Source organism: Leuciscus leuciscus (genome assembly GCF_965113295.1).
Source record: "Leuciscus leuciscus genome assembly, chromosome: 16".
In the NCBI taxonomy this organism is placed as follows: Eukaryota; Metazoa; Chordata; class Actinopteri; order Cypriniformes; family Leuciscidae; genus Leuciscus; species Leuciscus leuciscus.
In genome coordinates, this window is record NC_138740.1 from 37,062,541 (window position 1) to 37,079,121 (window position 16,581).

General features: G+C 44.2%; 1 protein-coding gene across 6 annotated transcripts; it reads right to left on the reverse strand.

Moving 5' to 3' along the window:
- Positions 1–98: 98 nt before the first annotated feature.
- Positions 99–6,697, reverse strand: LOC309477223 (uncharacterized protein). 6 transcript variants are annotated; one of them, XM_082140401.1, is made up of 5 exons: positions 6,267–6,697; positions 6,148–6,195; positions 5,778–6,065; positions 5,602–5,688; positions 99–5,508 (listed from the first exon to the last, which is right to left on the reverse strand). In XM_082140401.1, exons 1-5 carry the CDS (start codon positions 6,346–6,348, stop codon positions 4,979–4,981), a joined length of 1,035 nt encoding a protein of 344 aa, XP_081996527.1. In that variant the 5' UTR covers positions 6,349–6,697; the 3' UTR covers positions 99–4,978. The 6 variants fall into 6 exon arrangements, with proteins under 6 accessions (XP_081996527.1, XP_081996526.1, XP_081996523.1 ...); XM_082140400.1 differs by having other exon boundaries at positions 5,602–5,691; positions 6,267–6,694; XM_082140397.1 differs by having other exon boundaries at positions 5,602–5,691; positions 6,267–6,375.
- Positions 6,698–16,581: the final 9,884 nt, after the last annotated feature.

A 16,581-nucleotide genomic window follows, 5' to 3' on the forward strand; every position in this document is an offset into this window, starting at 1 on the left:
CGCTCTGAACAGCTGAAAGTCCGGTAGATGTAACGCGCTGTCCGGAATGGCTTCGCTCAGCCAGGTTTCCGTGAAACAAAGAGCAGCAGAGTTGGCAAAGTCCCTGTTTTTGCGTGAGAGCAGAAGTAGTTCGTCCATTTTGTTAGGGAGAGAGCGGACATTCGCCAGATGGATGCTAGGCAGCGCCGTTCTGAATCCGCGCTGCCTGAGCTTAACGAGTGTGCCGGCTCGCTTCCCACGCCTGCGCGCCTTATACTGTTTCCACAGTGCAGCGGCGCAACCGACGACAATGTTCCGCAAAACGCCAGAAGAATCAAAAACTGGTTGGTGATCAGTTGGTGTGCACTGCCGAATGTTCAGCAGTTCGTCCCTGGTATAACTGATAGCGTATGACAAACATAAAACAGGACAAACTAACAAAAACAGTGTAACAACTGGAGAGCTCAACACCGAGGCAGCCATCCGCGGCGCCATCTTGGATGTAATTTCCGCCATCTTGGATGTAATTCTTGATGGCGGAATTCTTTGGTATACCTTCAATGAATTTAATATCAAAAGCATGTAACATTTCATCATACATTGGCTGCCAGGATGTATACACATAGACAAAATTGTCAAACTTGACAGAGGACATTTTCTCTGAATTATACATTAGATTCTTCACAAAAAAAGTCTTCCCAGAACCACTTGGACCGGCTACGATTGCCGAAAAAGGATGTTGCAGTCTGCAGTCAAACACATCTGTTTCACACATTTTTAAAATATATTACTAGAATCCGTAAGGTAATGTAGTATAATCTGGTTGGAGTACCCGCTTATCATACACCACGGAAAATTTTTTCACATTTGACCTGTTGTGTAATGTGAATCTCCTCTTATTCCGTGTGATGGTGTTTGTTTTTGCGGACAGGTGTAATCTGACACCTCTTTCGACATAACCTCGCACAAGATCGGTCAGACTCTGTAGCGTAACTATTTCACCATTCTCTGCTGTTAACGTGATGCCTTTAGCTTTGAGACATGAACGACCATCGGATGTCTTAAATGCATAAGATTTAGGACCCGAGGAAACGAATTGGATTATATGCTGACCAGAATCTAACTCGCTCGTCAGCTGACCGAGATAAGATCCTGTCTCAGGAATCCAATCACCGGTTTTTGATACAAAAATCACGCTGTCTGTGTCGGCATAAATCACTCTCTCCCGTAATTTATCTAGAAGATTATACAACTCGAGTCGCCCGTAACAAGTCGTGAAAGCGCCTACCAAAAGATTTACATCCCGCGTGGGAGATGGGTCTTGCGGTGCACTACTCGACTGAATCAAAGCCACTGAATCAGATACGAAAGAGAAATGATGTATTACATGGGCGTGGTTAAAGAGATGCTGAGTGAACTCTTCTGGGTCTGCCAGGAGTTCACTGTGTGCAAGGTGAGATCTCAGACAAAACCTACCCCAAAGTGTATTCAAGATGAGCTTAGCAATGGATCTTTTTGCTGGATTTTTTATTATTTTAGACGGATCTAACTGGATCCCTTCCTTATCCAGGTAATCAGCTACGTAAGATTGTTTTTCTGTCTCTGTCACTACATCGGACGGATACCCCGACGCTTCCTGTTTCAGTTTAAGGAATGTTTTAACATATTCGGTGAATAATGTATCGGACGTGTCTGGGAAATGCCAGACTTCATGTATTTTGATTACGCAATACCCGTGTTGAATAGCTTTCTGGAGTTCAACGGTCACCCATGTGCCTGTAATACATCTCTCAGCCTCTGTATGGCAGCATTGTGTATCCTGAATCTGATTCTCTGCACAAGTCTTATATAGAGGAAACATTAGCTTACCAGCACACCTGTAAGGCAGTACTGGATGATACAATCCCCGCGGAGGAAGAACTTCGGCCTTTATTAGCCCAAAGTAGTTCTCTATCGCTTCAAAGTCCTTGAATATAATTTTAGGATGACCTATAGGATACGTTTTAGTAGCCTGGACGAAAGGGTATAACGATGTGAAATCATAATAGTCGATTCTCTCATTTTCAGCTGTTTTGTGATACAACTTGTACGCATTGGTTCTACCGCCGTATAGAGCATCTCGAGCTCTCAGCCTCTCGTGTGTTTCGTAAGATGACATGAACCGCATGACATCACGGTCTGTCTGTTTCAGCCCCTCCCATTTGCATTCCCACATAACAATAACGCGCAATCCATAAACTTTTCGCAGGGTTTCTAGTTTTGCATCCGACTGCCTTCTGAGATCCCCAAAACACACTTTCGATAAAGGTTGAATTTCTTCTGCCTTAAATCTGCAGTCGTGACCGTGAAAAAAGCACCCTAGGAATTCCAAGGCTATCTTTGTCCCATTATCATCCTCATAATAACCATCTAGGTGATATGGCCCCACCGCACGTTCGCCAATGTTTACTGCATGTTCTATCTCCACGTTTTGACTCAATTTGACATACTCAAGCCATTGGATAGATACGTTTGAAAACGTCTTGTGTTGATTAATATAGGCGTGGCTGTGTGTTAGAGCCAGTGTGTCGCGCGAGAGAAAATTTGTTTTGAAAGTTTTCATACACACACCTGGTAATGTGATGGATTTGAACGGATCGATATTTGTGAAATTTATAAATTCGTCTCTGTAACATTTGCAGGCTTTTCGTAGAATAATTACATCATTCCTACAGTAAAAAGCGATCTCCTTTTTGAAGTCAAAGATATCATTCGATACATCTGCGTACCAAGTGTCAAATCTGACACGCTCGGCTTCACTCATTGTCTCATAACCGTAAAACTCTTTTGCAGGATAGGGACCGATATATTCTCCATTTTCTGGTTTATTGAAAAGGTGCGGAAAATAACCCTTCTCCTGTGTATCTAAGTTAAGGGCCTTGGGTATGTTAGTTAGTTTAAAGGGGATAAATTGCCATGAGTCGATGAAACGTTGTTTAAACACAGTATCATACATGTATAGAATTCTACATCCCTGCATAATAACTTTTGGCGTCAAGCCCTCCCCGACAAGATAATTAAGGAGTAAATATGCATCAAAACCGGACGAGTTATGTGCAATAAACGTGTATCCTGTATATTTTGGGCGTCTGAAGTGTTTAATCAAACGAGCCACACAATCTACCCCCGCAGCTTCAAACGTCTCACCTGTCTGTGTCATTGCACAAACATAATTTGCTATGTGTCTCCCATCTTGAACGAATGTTTCAAAATCATAATAAATGTAATTTTTGTCTTTGCCTTCAGGTTTTAGAGGCTGAATGTAACATTCGTGACCACCGTCGCTCGTCAAAATCTCACAACAATGTAGACAATACTCTGGAGAGCATTTGTGAGGTTTTATTTTTTCACCACCAGAGGGCGTTCTATAAACGGCATGGCATTTTGAGCAGAATCTCACAGATTCACACTGAGATCTCTCGCCGAGGGTTTGTGATTTTTTATGTGTTTCGTAACAGAAGTTGTTTTTACAGAATCTTAGACATTCTGCACACTGTCTTGTTCTGCTCGCATACGTGCGACACGCAGATGTCATACATATTTTGCAAACAAACTGACATTCGTGTGTTTTTCTGTCTTTATGCCCCTTGAAGCAGTATTCACACACGTACGAGCTTCCAATAAATCCGGTTAAATTTTTTATTAGATGAAAATGTCCTTCGTGCAGAAATAGATGGACTGTCTTTGGGTGTAATTCGTCTGTGTTTTTGTACACAACCACCTTGCCAGAACAGTCTCTATAAAAAACTACAATTTTTATGTCTAATTTATTTTCGAAAACCGACAAATTATGGAGAGCTATCTGCTCGTGTGCCATAAAACCACATCCCGTGTGAATCTCCATCGCAGGTGTGTGTAACTCTTGATCTGTGAAATCTGGATTGAGGAAATATGCTAGACAGTAGCTCAAACACATTTCATTATCGATATTAATGGGGCTAAATAAATGCATTTTATTCCTACTGATACTCTCGCTGATAGCTAGGTGATTGATCTTTCTTCTTCCCCCTCCTGTTTTATCTCTCACAATTGAGATTTGTAATGCTAGGGTCGAGTCACTAGCCACATCAGCATTACTCTGAGCAACTTGCTCAATCTGATTTATGAATAATGAAGCATCGTGGTTGTTATCAGGTGTTAATACTGCATTTACTGACCCCGGCAAACTTTCTCCTGCAAGCGCTATGTTTATGAACCCCGTCTCGCCCGCCAGCTGATGTGAAAGGTCAACCACCTCGTTTAGGATATTATGGAGGCGTGAATTATATTCTACAAAATCGGTGGTCTGTATTTGTCTGAGATCTAACGATCTCTGTAGCTCTACACCGTTAAAACGCGGTCGTGGTGTTATCGTGAAACCCCGAACAACACCACCATCAGTCATCAGAGAATCTATCTCCGCACGACTTAACTCCGTAGGCCGCGTTTGAGATGTCCCTAGTGTACCACCTGTCTGTGCGCTCTCATCTCCATCATCCCCGGTCGGGTCTATCCAGCGATGCTGGTCGATTATAATATTATCCAATCTCTCCGTATTAGACAAAACACTACTATTTAGACCTCTTAACTGTTGACGTATTAAAATATTCAGTCTCTCGTTATTCTCAGACGTACCTCTCGATCTTGAGCGAGTTATATCATCACACTCTGAGTCGGTTCTCTGTCTTTTAGGAAACATTTTGATATGTTTTTTATTTTTAAAATTGTGTGAAACAGAAGGATGCCATTAAATATACATCACAATGTTTTTAATAGGTATACATCATAAAATGTAGGGTATTAGTAAAACATAATCACCCATACACACACCTCTAGATAAAAAACAATAACAGAGAAATAGATTTTAAAAACTGAAACACAAATACAAAATCTCACACAGTTAGATAAAAAACAATAACAGCCAAACGATTTTAAAACAATAACAGTGAAATGTTTTTTAAAAAACTAGTCAATCATCATTTTATGTAGGCCTGTCCCTCGATTGTCTCTGAATAATATGTAATCTTTCAGATATTAGGGACAGTACAGTAATTAACAATGAATGATCATTCCTCACCTCCAAAAGGTTTTGCTGAAGTGATAAGACCGTGTTGCGCAACTGTCTGTTTTCTTCCAACACACGGTCTTGGCAAACACCGAAAAATTCCACCGCACTTCTTAAATCGGCGGTGTGTTGATTCTGTGTATCAATGACTCTATGTAGAAGGTCCGTAATACCGCTCTGCGCTCCTGAAACTATATCCGCTGTCTGATGGTAAGTGAGAGGTAGTGTGGCGATTTCGATAACACGTTGGAAGCTTCTGTTTGCACTCCGTAAAGTGGCATAACTCAATCCACGGAGATCTGCAGGATTGTACAGAGGACTAAACCTCCGGTCGTCTTCATCACTGTTTTCTGATAAGTCCCGTTCCGAATTGATGCTCTCCAGTACCGATTGCTGAGAAGCCAAAAACACCTCGGCCCCTCTTTCTGGAGAAGAGGTGATTTCTTCTAAAGAAAAAAAAAAAAAAAAAAAAAAAAATATATATTATATGAATTATTTAATATAGATAAAATATAGTCTAATGAAACAAGAAATCTTACCGTATTCATCCGTATTCGGACTCTCGGGAGAATATTTCTCGAATCGTTTCTTTCCTCCAGTTGTCGATGTAACAGATGTACTGTTTTCTTCTAAAAACAATATTCAGTTAATTAAAAAAATTCAACGAATAAAAAAATATAAAAGATTAGACCAAATAGTTTTCTTTTTCCCTTACCTCTCTCCGGATAGATTAATTCTTCTCCATAAATTTCCCGAAGACGTTTCACCCCTCTGTGTGAAGCGTCAATGATGTTAATCGATCCGGTGTTTCCCTCATCCAAAGACGGGCTCGAACGGGGAGAATTCTCCTCTTCGACTGGACGTGAGGTTTGACTTTCGGTACTCTCTGTGTCCGCACAGACCACAGCTGTAGGGGTTGAATTGGGCGTGACGTCTTCGTAAATTTGATTGGCTGGGTCCGGCGGTTGGGTGGAGCTATGAGCCGGTGCGTCGTCTGTGATTTCTGTTGAAAGTAGTTTTTTCTTTAAAACAAATATTAAATAGTAAATATTTAAAAAAGACATGACAAAAATATATCCTCGTACCTTGAAAAAAATCACCTGGCGCGACACCTTCGGGGAATGATGTATCATCTGAAAATAAAAGCATTTATTGAGATATCTTTTCAATTTTGTAGGTTATGATTTATGATAAAAAAACTCACATAAATCGTTAAGAATTTCCACTAATTCGGAATCAAAAGAGCCTTCGTCTCCTTCTGCTCCATAATGATGATTTGTAGACATTGCGCTGGCTCGATGGTGTGTCTCCTTCGTCGGTTGGGTACTCAAATGAAATACTCAAATGACTGCTTTTAAAGATTGCGATACGATGCGTTTTAAAAACACCTTTTTCCCCGCTTAATTTTCAAAGAAACCCTTCATCTCTGCATGTGGTATGGAGTCTGATACCTGATTTGTATGACTAGAAAAAACATGTCGAATTTGACCCATCTCTTCAAATAAGCTCTGCAATAAAACTAATTCACACAATTCCGTCAAAAAGAGAAAAAATTAAATATGCAGGATGCTACCATATGCCCCATAACACCTCGGTAGACATAGCGGCGCTCTGTGTGTGTGTGTGTGTGTGTCTGTGTGTGTGTGTGTGTGTGTGTGTGTGTGTGTGTGTGTGTAGTATGATAAGTGCGCGAGCCTTAAAAACTCTAGGAGACTATAGCCTACTTTTAAAATTATAGAATAATTTTGTGACAATTAAATATTGGAAACCGTGACTATTTACCACATTTCATATGGATGTTTAAAGTGGTTTACATAAAAACGGTATAAAAACGATAGATAAAACAAATAGTATTTCACTTGAAGTTTCCGCTGCTTTTTAAACTCTTAACTGTGATGCTGTGGTAGGGGGATTCCTATGAGTGATGTCATTTGTATCATCCAATGACATTTGAGAGGTGTGTCTTAATTTTACACAACCTATGAGCTTTGAGAGGGGCGTGTTAGGGGGTGTGGTCTCTCCGGGCCGTTGCATCGGTTTTCTTTGGTCATTTAAGTCTGGCTACTGAGCTGACCGGACGTGTTTTCTATTTGGGAGCTTGAAGGGGGGTGTGGGAATTTCCCACGGTGACATCTGTTGGGGCGGGGCTAGGGGCGGGGTTTGTGTGTGTCTCTCTGTAGGCCTCAGACTGCTTTATTTCTGTCTGACCTGTGGACTGAATGGACGCTCTACACTTTGCTCCACTACAACGAACCACTTATATATCTTTAAACTCCGAGTCTTTAACAACTGGGTATGTAAAAACGTAACACTTTTTAAACTAGTTTGTGTTTTATGTAAAAGTTTTACAAATACTGTCTGAAAGTTAAATGCTTACAAATCAATCTTTTTTGTAAATTAAAAAAACTCTTAACTTGTTTTAATGTTTTAACATCTTTAAATAACACTAACTCATTTTTTAATATCTCTTTTAGAGAAAAATGCAATTTTTAACTTATTTCATTGATGTTTTGAAAGTGATGAATGTACATCTGTCTTCTTTAATAAAAACACTGATCTCACACTCTGGCTATGTCTTTATTGTACATTTCTTTAAAAGTTTTAATTTACACTGTTTAGAACTACTGAGCGTGGGAAATTTTCCCACGCTTCAGATGTTCAACCCCTAAGGAGGCGTGACACAAATCCGATTTTCCCACGGTGTATGTACAGCCCATAAGTGGGAGGAGCTAGCGTGGGAAATTCCCACGGTGTACTGTACAGCCCATAAGTGGGAGGAGCTAGCGTGGGAAATTCCCACGGTCAAAGGGGGCGGGGCTTTGAGGGCCATAAAGCAATAAAACTGTCAGTTTTTGTGATGGAAGGTGCCCTCTATTCTCTCTGGCGCCTGAACACGCCTCGTTTTCAAACCAGCACGCCCATGGGCGCAAATGCATTTGCTATTTCAACAATGTGAAAATGATAACTGTGTCAGGCTGAAACTAGCTGAGAACACTTGCGCGGCACATTGCGCCGGGTGTACGATAGGGCCCATTGACTTAGTGCAGATAATGCTTCAGAGGGCGAGAGCGCTATTGCCTCCCTTGAGCCCAATCAAATTTAAATAACTTGAAAATGAGCCGGGATTTATTGACCACTTAATTTTTTTCAATATGACTTAAGGGCTTCAAAAAGTTCATAAAGAGATCGTAAAATGAATAAGTATAAATTGAGTAGTTTTGTGACGGATGCGAAGGGACAAGAATCCAATTGCAGCATAGTTCATTACAAACACAGACAAAGATAATCCAGAATTGAAATGAAAAATGAAATACAGAAAAGAAACAGGAACAAAAATCCAAGACTGGGACCACGACAGCTTCACGCAAACATGCAATGAAGACAACTGTCAAAAAACTAAAACACAAGGGTATATATACACAGGGGCAAACAAGCTAAACAAGATAACAAGACACACGTGGGGAAGACTAATCAACAGGAAAAACGCCTCGGTTACGACTGTAACCTCGGTTCCCTGAAGAGGGAACGAGCGTTGCGTCGAATTGACGCTATGGGGAACGCTTTGCGTGATGACGTCTTGAAGCACATGTAAAATCAGTCCAATGGTGTGGCGGAACGTCAGAGGCGGGTGACGTCACGTACCAGGAAGCTATAAAAGCCGGCCCGAAACAGAAAACGAAAGCTTCGTAGAGTCTGAAGTCGTGCTGACAGGCATGAAGGAGATATGGCAAGGTGACGCAACGCTCGTTCCCTCTTCAGGGAACCGAGGTTACAGTCGTAACCGAGGCGTTCCCTTTCAAGGGAACTCGCGTTGCGTTGAATTGACGCTATGGGGAACGTCTATACCAACGCCACCATAGCTACAAATGTCTGTCCTGTGTGAAATCAATTGCGCAGCACTAGGAAGACAAAACCTGAGACCCTGGAGTAGAGTCTAGGTCTAAAGAGTAGAACCTGACGAAGGTGTGCGGTAAGGACCAGCCTGCCGCATCACAAACGTCCTGTAAAGATACTCCTGATATAAGGGCCTTAGAGGCCGCCATACTCCTAGTAGAGTGCGACCGGACAGCCAAAGGAGAAGGCTGTCCAGCCGCCTCATAAGCAAGTGAGATAGCCTCAACCACCCACTTGCTCATCCTTTGCTTAGACACTGGACCTCCTTTGTTAGGGGGCCCAAAGCGAACAAACAATTGATCACTCTTACGCCACAGGGCAGCTCTGTGGACATATGCGTCTAACGCCCGAACAGGGCAAAGCAAATTATTCGCCTCCTGGTCCGATTTCGAAAGGGAGGAGGACCTCCAAGTGCCACGAGGGAAACGAGATACCAAAGGGTCTTTCCCCACAGACATTCCACCCAAAGGAATGTGGTAAGCACCTATGGCCGCCACATAAACCTTTAAAGTGGACGGGGTTAGACCTGCAGTGAACCGGTCCTGCAGGAACTCCAGAACTGTACCAATTGGGCAGTTGACTGGATCCAACCGACGGTCACTACACAAAGAAGTGAATACTCTCCACTTCAGGGCATAAAATTTCCTCGTGGAGGGAGCTCTGGACTGTAGAATGGTCTCAGCAACCTCAGTTGAGAGACCTGACTCTCTGAGCTGGGCCCCCTCAGAAGCCAAGCCCACAGGTTCCACAGTTCTGGCGGGGGTGAAATATTGAGCCCCCTGCTTGGGACAGAAGGCCCCTCCTGACAGGAAGCTCCAGAGGATGCCCGTCGAGGAGGGACACAAGATCGGGAAACCATACTCTGCCCGGCAGCGCGGGGCTATAAGAAGCAGGCAAACCCGGTCCCTGCGAACTCTCTCCAGAACTCCCGGGAGCAGAGCCACTGGGGGAAAAGCGTACAGACGTAGCCTCGGCCACGTCTGTACCATAGCATCCAGTCCCAGAGGAGCTGGATGCGTGAGGGAGACCAAAGTCCCTCCATATCAGCTCCACCACCTCGGGGTGGAGCTTCCATTCCCCGGGCCTCGGCCGCTGTCTCGACAGAGTGTCTGCTCCTATATTCTGAACCCCGGGGAGGTAGGCTGCCCTGAGTGACAGCAACTTCCCCTGGGACCACAAGAGGATATGGCGTGCCAGATTGGATAATGGGCGCGAGCGCAAACCCCCTTGGTGGGTTGTCCGTATGTACTAACACATGGTGTCCCCTGAGACCTGTGATAAAGCTCCTCAGAGCCCGGAAGACAGCTAACATCTCTAGGCTATAGAATGCCAGGAACAATGATGGTCTTCCCACAGACCTTGAGATGAGCGACCCTCAGGATCGCTCCCCAACCCGTGAGGGAAGCATCCGTCGTTAGCAGTTTGCGACGACAAGGAGCTCCCAGCACTGGGCCCTGGGACAGGGACCAAGGTTTCTTCCACATAACCAAGGCACGTAGGCATCGCCGCGTGACCTTGATTGTGCGAAATGGGTTGCCCCTCGGGGAAAACCCTCTGGTCCTGAGCCACCACTGCAGGGGCCTCATGTGCAGTAGTCCAAAAGGTATCCCGTTGGAAGCTGCTGCCATGAGACCCAAAAGTCTCTGGAACTGTTTGACAGTGAGTAGCTGGCCTAGCTTTACACTTTTCACAGCTGCAAGGATGGAATCTACACGTGGCGGTGACAGGCGCACCTGCATCGACACTGAATCCCAAACCACGCCTAAAAAAGTGGTCCTCTGAAGTGGAGAAAGCACACTCTTCTTGGCGTTCAGCCGTAACCCCAGCTCTTTCATGTGGGCGAGAACAACATCTCGATGTTGAACCGCCAACTGATGCGACTGAGCTAAAATCAACCAATCGTCGATGTAGTTCATGATGCGAATACCCTGGAGGCGCCGAGGCGCCAGAGCTGCATCCACGCATTTGGTGAAAGTGCGGGGTGATAAAGCCAGGCCGAATGGAAGAACTCGATATTGGTATGCTTTGCCCCCGAAAGCAAACCTCAGGAACTTCCAATGACAAGGACGGATGGAAATATGGAAATATGCGTCCTTGAGGTCTATCGTGACAAACCAGTCCTCGGACCTGATCTGTGACACGATTTGTCTCAATGTTAACATTTTGAACTTGAGCTGAATGAATGACTCGTTCACAACTCGAAGATCTAAAATGGGACGCAATCCCCCGTCCTTCTTTGGAACTATGAAGTACCGGCTGTAAAACCCGGTTTCCCTGTCGGAGGGAGGTACATATTCTATGGCCCCTTTCTCTAACAGAGTGTTTACTTCCTGTTCCATAACCAGACACTGCTCGGGGCCCACCACTGTGGGCAGGACCCCCATAAACCGAGTTGGGCGTTTCTAGAATTGTATCTGATACCCTTTTGCCACGGTCTGCAGGACCCAACGAGAAACATTTGACAGTAGCTTCCACGCTGTCAAAGATTCTACTAGAGGTACCAGCCTCTCTAGACTGGTTTCTGGATTGTGTTGCTGTTGAGTAGTCGGTTCGTCGCCCTGTAACGGCGCACCGGCAGGGAACGACCGAACAGACCGCTCTAGCACCCTCCTCAGAGGGGGCGGGCATCCCGAGGCCACTACGTTTCCGGGTGGACCTTGAGATATGTGCTCGCCGGAGACCGCTGCGCCCTGTAACACTGGAGGCGGCAGGGTTGGCAGAACGGTCCCCTGAGGGCACCGAAAAGAGACGGCACCGTATTTTTCTCCTGCTGTTGAGTAGTCGGTTCGTCGCCCTGTAACGGCGCACCGGCAGGGAACGACCGAACAGACTGCTCTAGCACCCTCCTCAGAGGGGGCGGGCATCCCGAGGCCACTACGTTTCCGGGTGGACCTTGAGATATGTGCTCGCCGGAGACCGCTGCGCCCTGTAACACCGGAGGCGGCAGGGTTGGCAGAACGGTCCCCTGAGGGCACCGAAGAGAGACGGGCACCGTGAAAAGAGGTGTTAACCGCTCTGCTTCGGGGGGACTACCCTCATTTGTCCTGAGCCCTCAGACATCAGGACTTTTTCCCAGCAGCCTTCTTGGCGGTAATAACGGTCCGCAGATCCGTTTTACCCCTCGAAGACTGCTGGGTTTGAGAGCGCCCTCCGTGTCCCCGAAATTTTTGTGGGGGAGCACGGGAGGAAACGCTCTGTTTCTGAGTGGCAGGGTGCTCAGCGCTCTTTTTAGATGAGTGAGGCTGCTCCCGCTCAGCAACCTCAATGAAAGAACGGCGGGGGAGAAGTTTCTGAAGTGCAGCTGCCTGTTTTGAAGCTTCTTGTGACTTCGCTACAGCACTATTAACTGCGTCTCCAAATAACCCTTGCGTGGATACTGGTGCATCTAAAAGAACATGTTTTTCTTTGTCCTTTATGTCACTTAAGTCGAGCCACAGATGCCTCTCAGTGGCCACCAGGGCTGCCATAGAGCGGCCGATGGATTTAGCCGTCTCCTTGGTGGCCCTGAGAGACAAATCTGTGGCTCTACGCAGTTCAGACACCGTATCAGCACTAATACCCCCGCCATCCTCAGAATCACCCAATAACTCAGCCTGGTAAGCCTGCATTATGGACATTGTATGTAAACACGCTGCAGCTTGACCGGCGGCGGCATAAGCTTTATGAACCAGGGAAGAAGTAACTTTTACTGGCTTGGATGGAAGTGCAGGAGCCTTCAGAGAAGATGCCGTTGCTGGAGAGAGATAGCTCGCGAGCGTCTCTTCCACCCTCGGCATCTCCCCATAACCATGCTCTTTATAATTGTGAATGGATGAATAGTGTGATGTTTGTGCAGTATACACTCGATATGACACTGGTTTCCCCCCACGATCTCGACACCTCGGTGTGGAGATCGGGGAAAAACGGAAGGCTTCTGCACTGAGGCTGTGCACGAGATGGCAGGAAACGTTCGTCGAGCTTGCTTTTCGAACGAGCGCCCTGCCTATCTTCTGGCCACTCAATAGATAATCGCTCGACAGCTCTAGTGATAACATCAAGCAATTCTTCAAACGCATGAGACTGAGGTGGCGAATTCTCAGACTCAGCATCAATACTAACAACGTCCAACTCCTCAGAGCTGGACAATTGCAGTATTGGTGCCTCCATCGGGGGGGGAAGAAACCGCAACGCGTGCTTCCACACCCTGATGAGAGGCACTGGATCTATCAGAAGGAGGCTGAGATAAGGCAGAGCCCGTCTCAACATCCACTGATAGATCCATTTGCGAACCCCAGGTCTGTGATTGCCGCCGTGCCTCGGCAGCGGCGGGACCAGAGCCCTGGGGAACGCAATCGGGATTGAACCGAGCCAAGCGGGATCGGAGCGAACGCAATGGAAGCGCGTCGCGATGCCCTCACCCAAACAAACAACACAAAGAGCGTGAGTATCACCTCCCGTTAAATAGCGCGGGCAGGGATGGACACACACTCTAAACTGCTGCTTGCTCGCCATACTGAATATATATATATATGATATAGACAGACAACACCAAATATACAGACAGATTTCACACAGAGCGCAACTGAAGACTCAGAAAGCTTTCGTTTTCTGTTTCGGGCCGGCTTTTATAGCTTCCTGGTACGTGACGTCACCCGCCTCTGACGTTCCGCCACACCATTGGACTGATTTTACATGTGCTTCAAGACGTCATCACGCAAAGCGTTCCCCATAACGTCAATTCGACGCAACGCGAGTTCCCTTGAAAGGGAACTACAAACATGGCCACAGGAATGAACACAGAAGCAATAAGAACAAAGAATACACTACAACATAAAAGTCCTTGCAAAAACCCAAGACAGCATGGGGATCATGACAGGTTTAGTCAAAATTCTGACCCATTTCCTGATTTCTGAAGACACAATCACTTTTTATGATGAACAGATTTAATTTAGGCATTTATTAGGGCTTGGCAGATCGTGGAACACTGAAACAGTTGAAGCAAATGCGCCATATTGTGTCTTCGAAACAATAAACAGGAAGTGACACTTGCACGTGTTGACCCGAAACAGGTAGTGGTCACTTGCACGTGTTGATCTGAAACAAACTTGACAGCGACCCATTTAAAAATTGTAACCTCATTGGCTCTTTCTGAAGCTCAAACGTGCTACGTAACAAGAGAATGAACCTCATTGGTTCTTACCTGTCAAGCGAACATGCTTGAGCTTCCATTTACTACAACTGATGTGTGAGTTGATGAATGTTTATATGTGATTAAAAGCCGGAATTTAAACTGTTCATCATATAAAGCGATCGTGTCTCTTAAGAAATTTTTGAACTAAACCGCTCAATTCATATGGATAGTTTTATGATCTCTTTATGAACGTTTTGAAGCTTCAAAGTGGTAGTTGCGTAGCCGTCAATGGAGGGACAGAAATCTCTCAGATATCATCAAAAAGATCTTTATTTGTGAGTTATTAATGAAAGAATTTTCATTTTTGGGCGAACTATCCCTTTAATATGTTAATAAATCGGTGTCATGTGCATTGTCATGTCTGTTTAGATTTTTGTTCTCTGCTCTTGGTGAGTTTCATGTGTTTTAGTCAAGTCTAGACAAGTTCAGGACCTGGTTGCGTAAACTGCGGTAGCAAATTAGCTCAAAAGGGAAATATAGAGAATGAATTATAGAGAATTAAAATTCATTATAAATATTTGGATTCGTTTTAGAATTGACTGTAGCGGAATTATTGAATCAGTTCATCAAATGAATAGAAAAAAAATAATCAATCATCAATTCTAGGAAATAAATTATCTTCCTGGCCAAGAAAGAATAAACTTTTCCAACTAAAGTATTAAAGTAAATAAAGTACTAGCAGGGTAAAATATATAGTTAGATCAAGATGTTTAAGTGACTGATATAATGGATTAATAAACGAAACTACGGGTAGGCTACACACACAACTAAACTAAACAAAGAAAAGTGAAGAAAGAGAGAGAGAAGAGAATGGCAAGATTACAATCAGTTAACCACAACCTACGAGAAACATCAAAGAATCAGGGTCACCTTAAAAGGGGTACAATAATTTAGCATCTAAACGCCTCTAAAGGCTGCGAACGGATAGGGGAGAGTGGGGTGATTTGTGCCAGGGGGGAAGTAGTTCCACCCTTGTTTCTGGAAAACCATAGAAGAAATTGGTCATGTGACCACATAATTTTGAAAAGCAATCACTTTTACTCGTCCTCCAAAGAAGAGAGACACATGGCATGAGAGTTAAGCATATTTTAGTGCAAAAAACGTTTTTTTCCCTTTCAAAGTAAAATTTCTATGATTAAGGTTTTTTGATTGTAGTGTCTGAACAATTATAGACAAGTTTGAAAACATTTCACACATGTTTTAGTGCTTTAGTAGGCTACACAATGAGTCTATCCAGTTAGCATGATGTTAGCTCTTAACTGCTGGATCATGCTAGTTTTTCAAACTTGTGGGTCTGGGGTGATTTGTGCCAAAGGGCCTGGGTTAAGTTGTGCCAGATCCAGACCACCTAGACCTACATACTCACAGGGGATAATCTTGAGAAGTGAGGAGATGGGCATGCCTCATCATTGTTTGACTTAGGCCTGCCTGTTATTTGTTTAATTTAGCTAACACTGATTTCAGTTTTGAGTTTGCACTATGTTATTAAAGAGAAGTTTTATTTCGTTTTTAAGTGGCCTATGTCACAATAGGATGTTTAGAAATTAGCCTAGTCACTTTATTCTTATATGTTACATAATTGACAGACAGCGCTATGTCAACAGGCATCTATTGCCAAAGCCTTTTTGTCTGAAATGATTCACAAATATCATATATATTGTGTTGCTATGGTGATCTAAATGGTTGCTAGGGCGTAGCTTGATAGCTTCACAATGATCCTGAGAGACTGATTGGTCGTCTGAGTAAAATGAGCCCGCCCCCTTGTCTCTGTGACACTGTGATCCAGAGTTATGTTCAATACAAATTCCTATGCAATTGACCATAGTAGGAAAAACGCATGATATGGTATTCCAGGGTGACAATATCTAAATAAACCTTAAATGAGTAATTTTGTATTGAATTTATCTTGCTTTCATATAGCATACGGTTCATAACATTAAAATGTTCTGTTTTACTTCAGAAATCACTGGCACAATTTACCCCCAATGTATTCCCCCAAAGGCACAACTTCCCCCGCACCAGGGGCAAGTTGTGCCATGAGACCACTTTTTTCCCAAGAGCTATATTTCTGAAACAATTTATTTCAGATCCAAAGTTATTGTTCTCAGGGATGCACCACATCCTGAAATATATGTACATCCTTAAGTTGAAGGCATTACTGCCATGGCCTCACTTTAAAGTCACTTTGAGTAAAAACTGGCACAACTCACCCCACTCTCCCCTACTTGCATTGACTTCGTTTGCTGAACAAATCCAGATGCGGTAGATTCTGGAGATTCTTGATGATTTTGCCAGGAGTTCGCTGTAGCGTTCGTTTGGGTTCTTCGGGGTGGTCCACGTTAAATCCAAAGAAGTTAACTTGAAGATGAAGTTGCCGGAAGGAGATGGGAAAACGTAGTGTCTAAAATGAGATTGAGCAAAGATCAGGGTCGGTATTTATCAAGCCTCTGAGAAT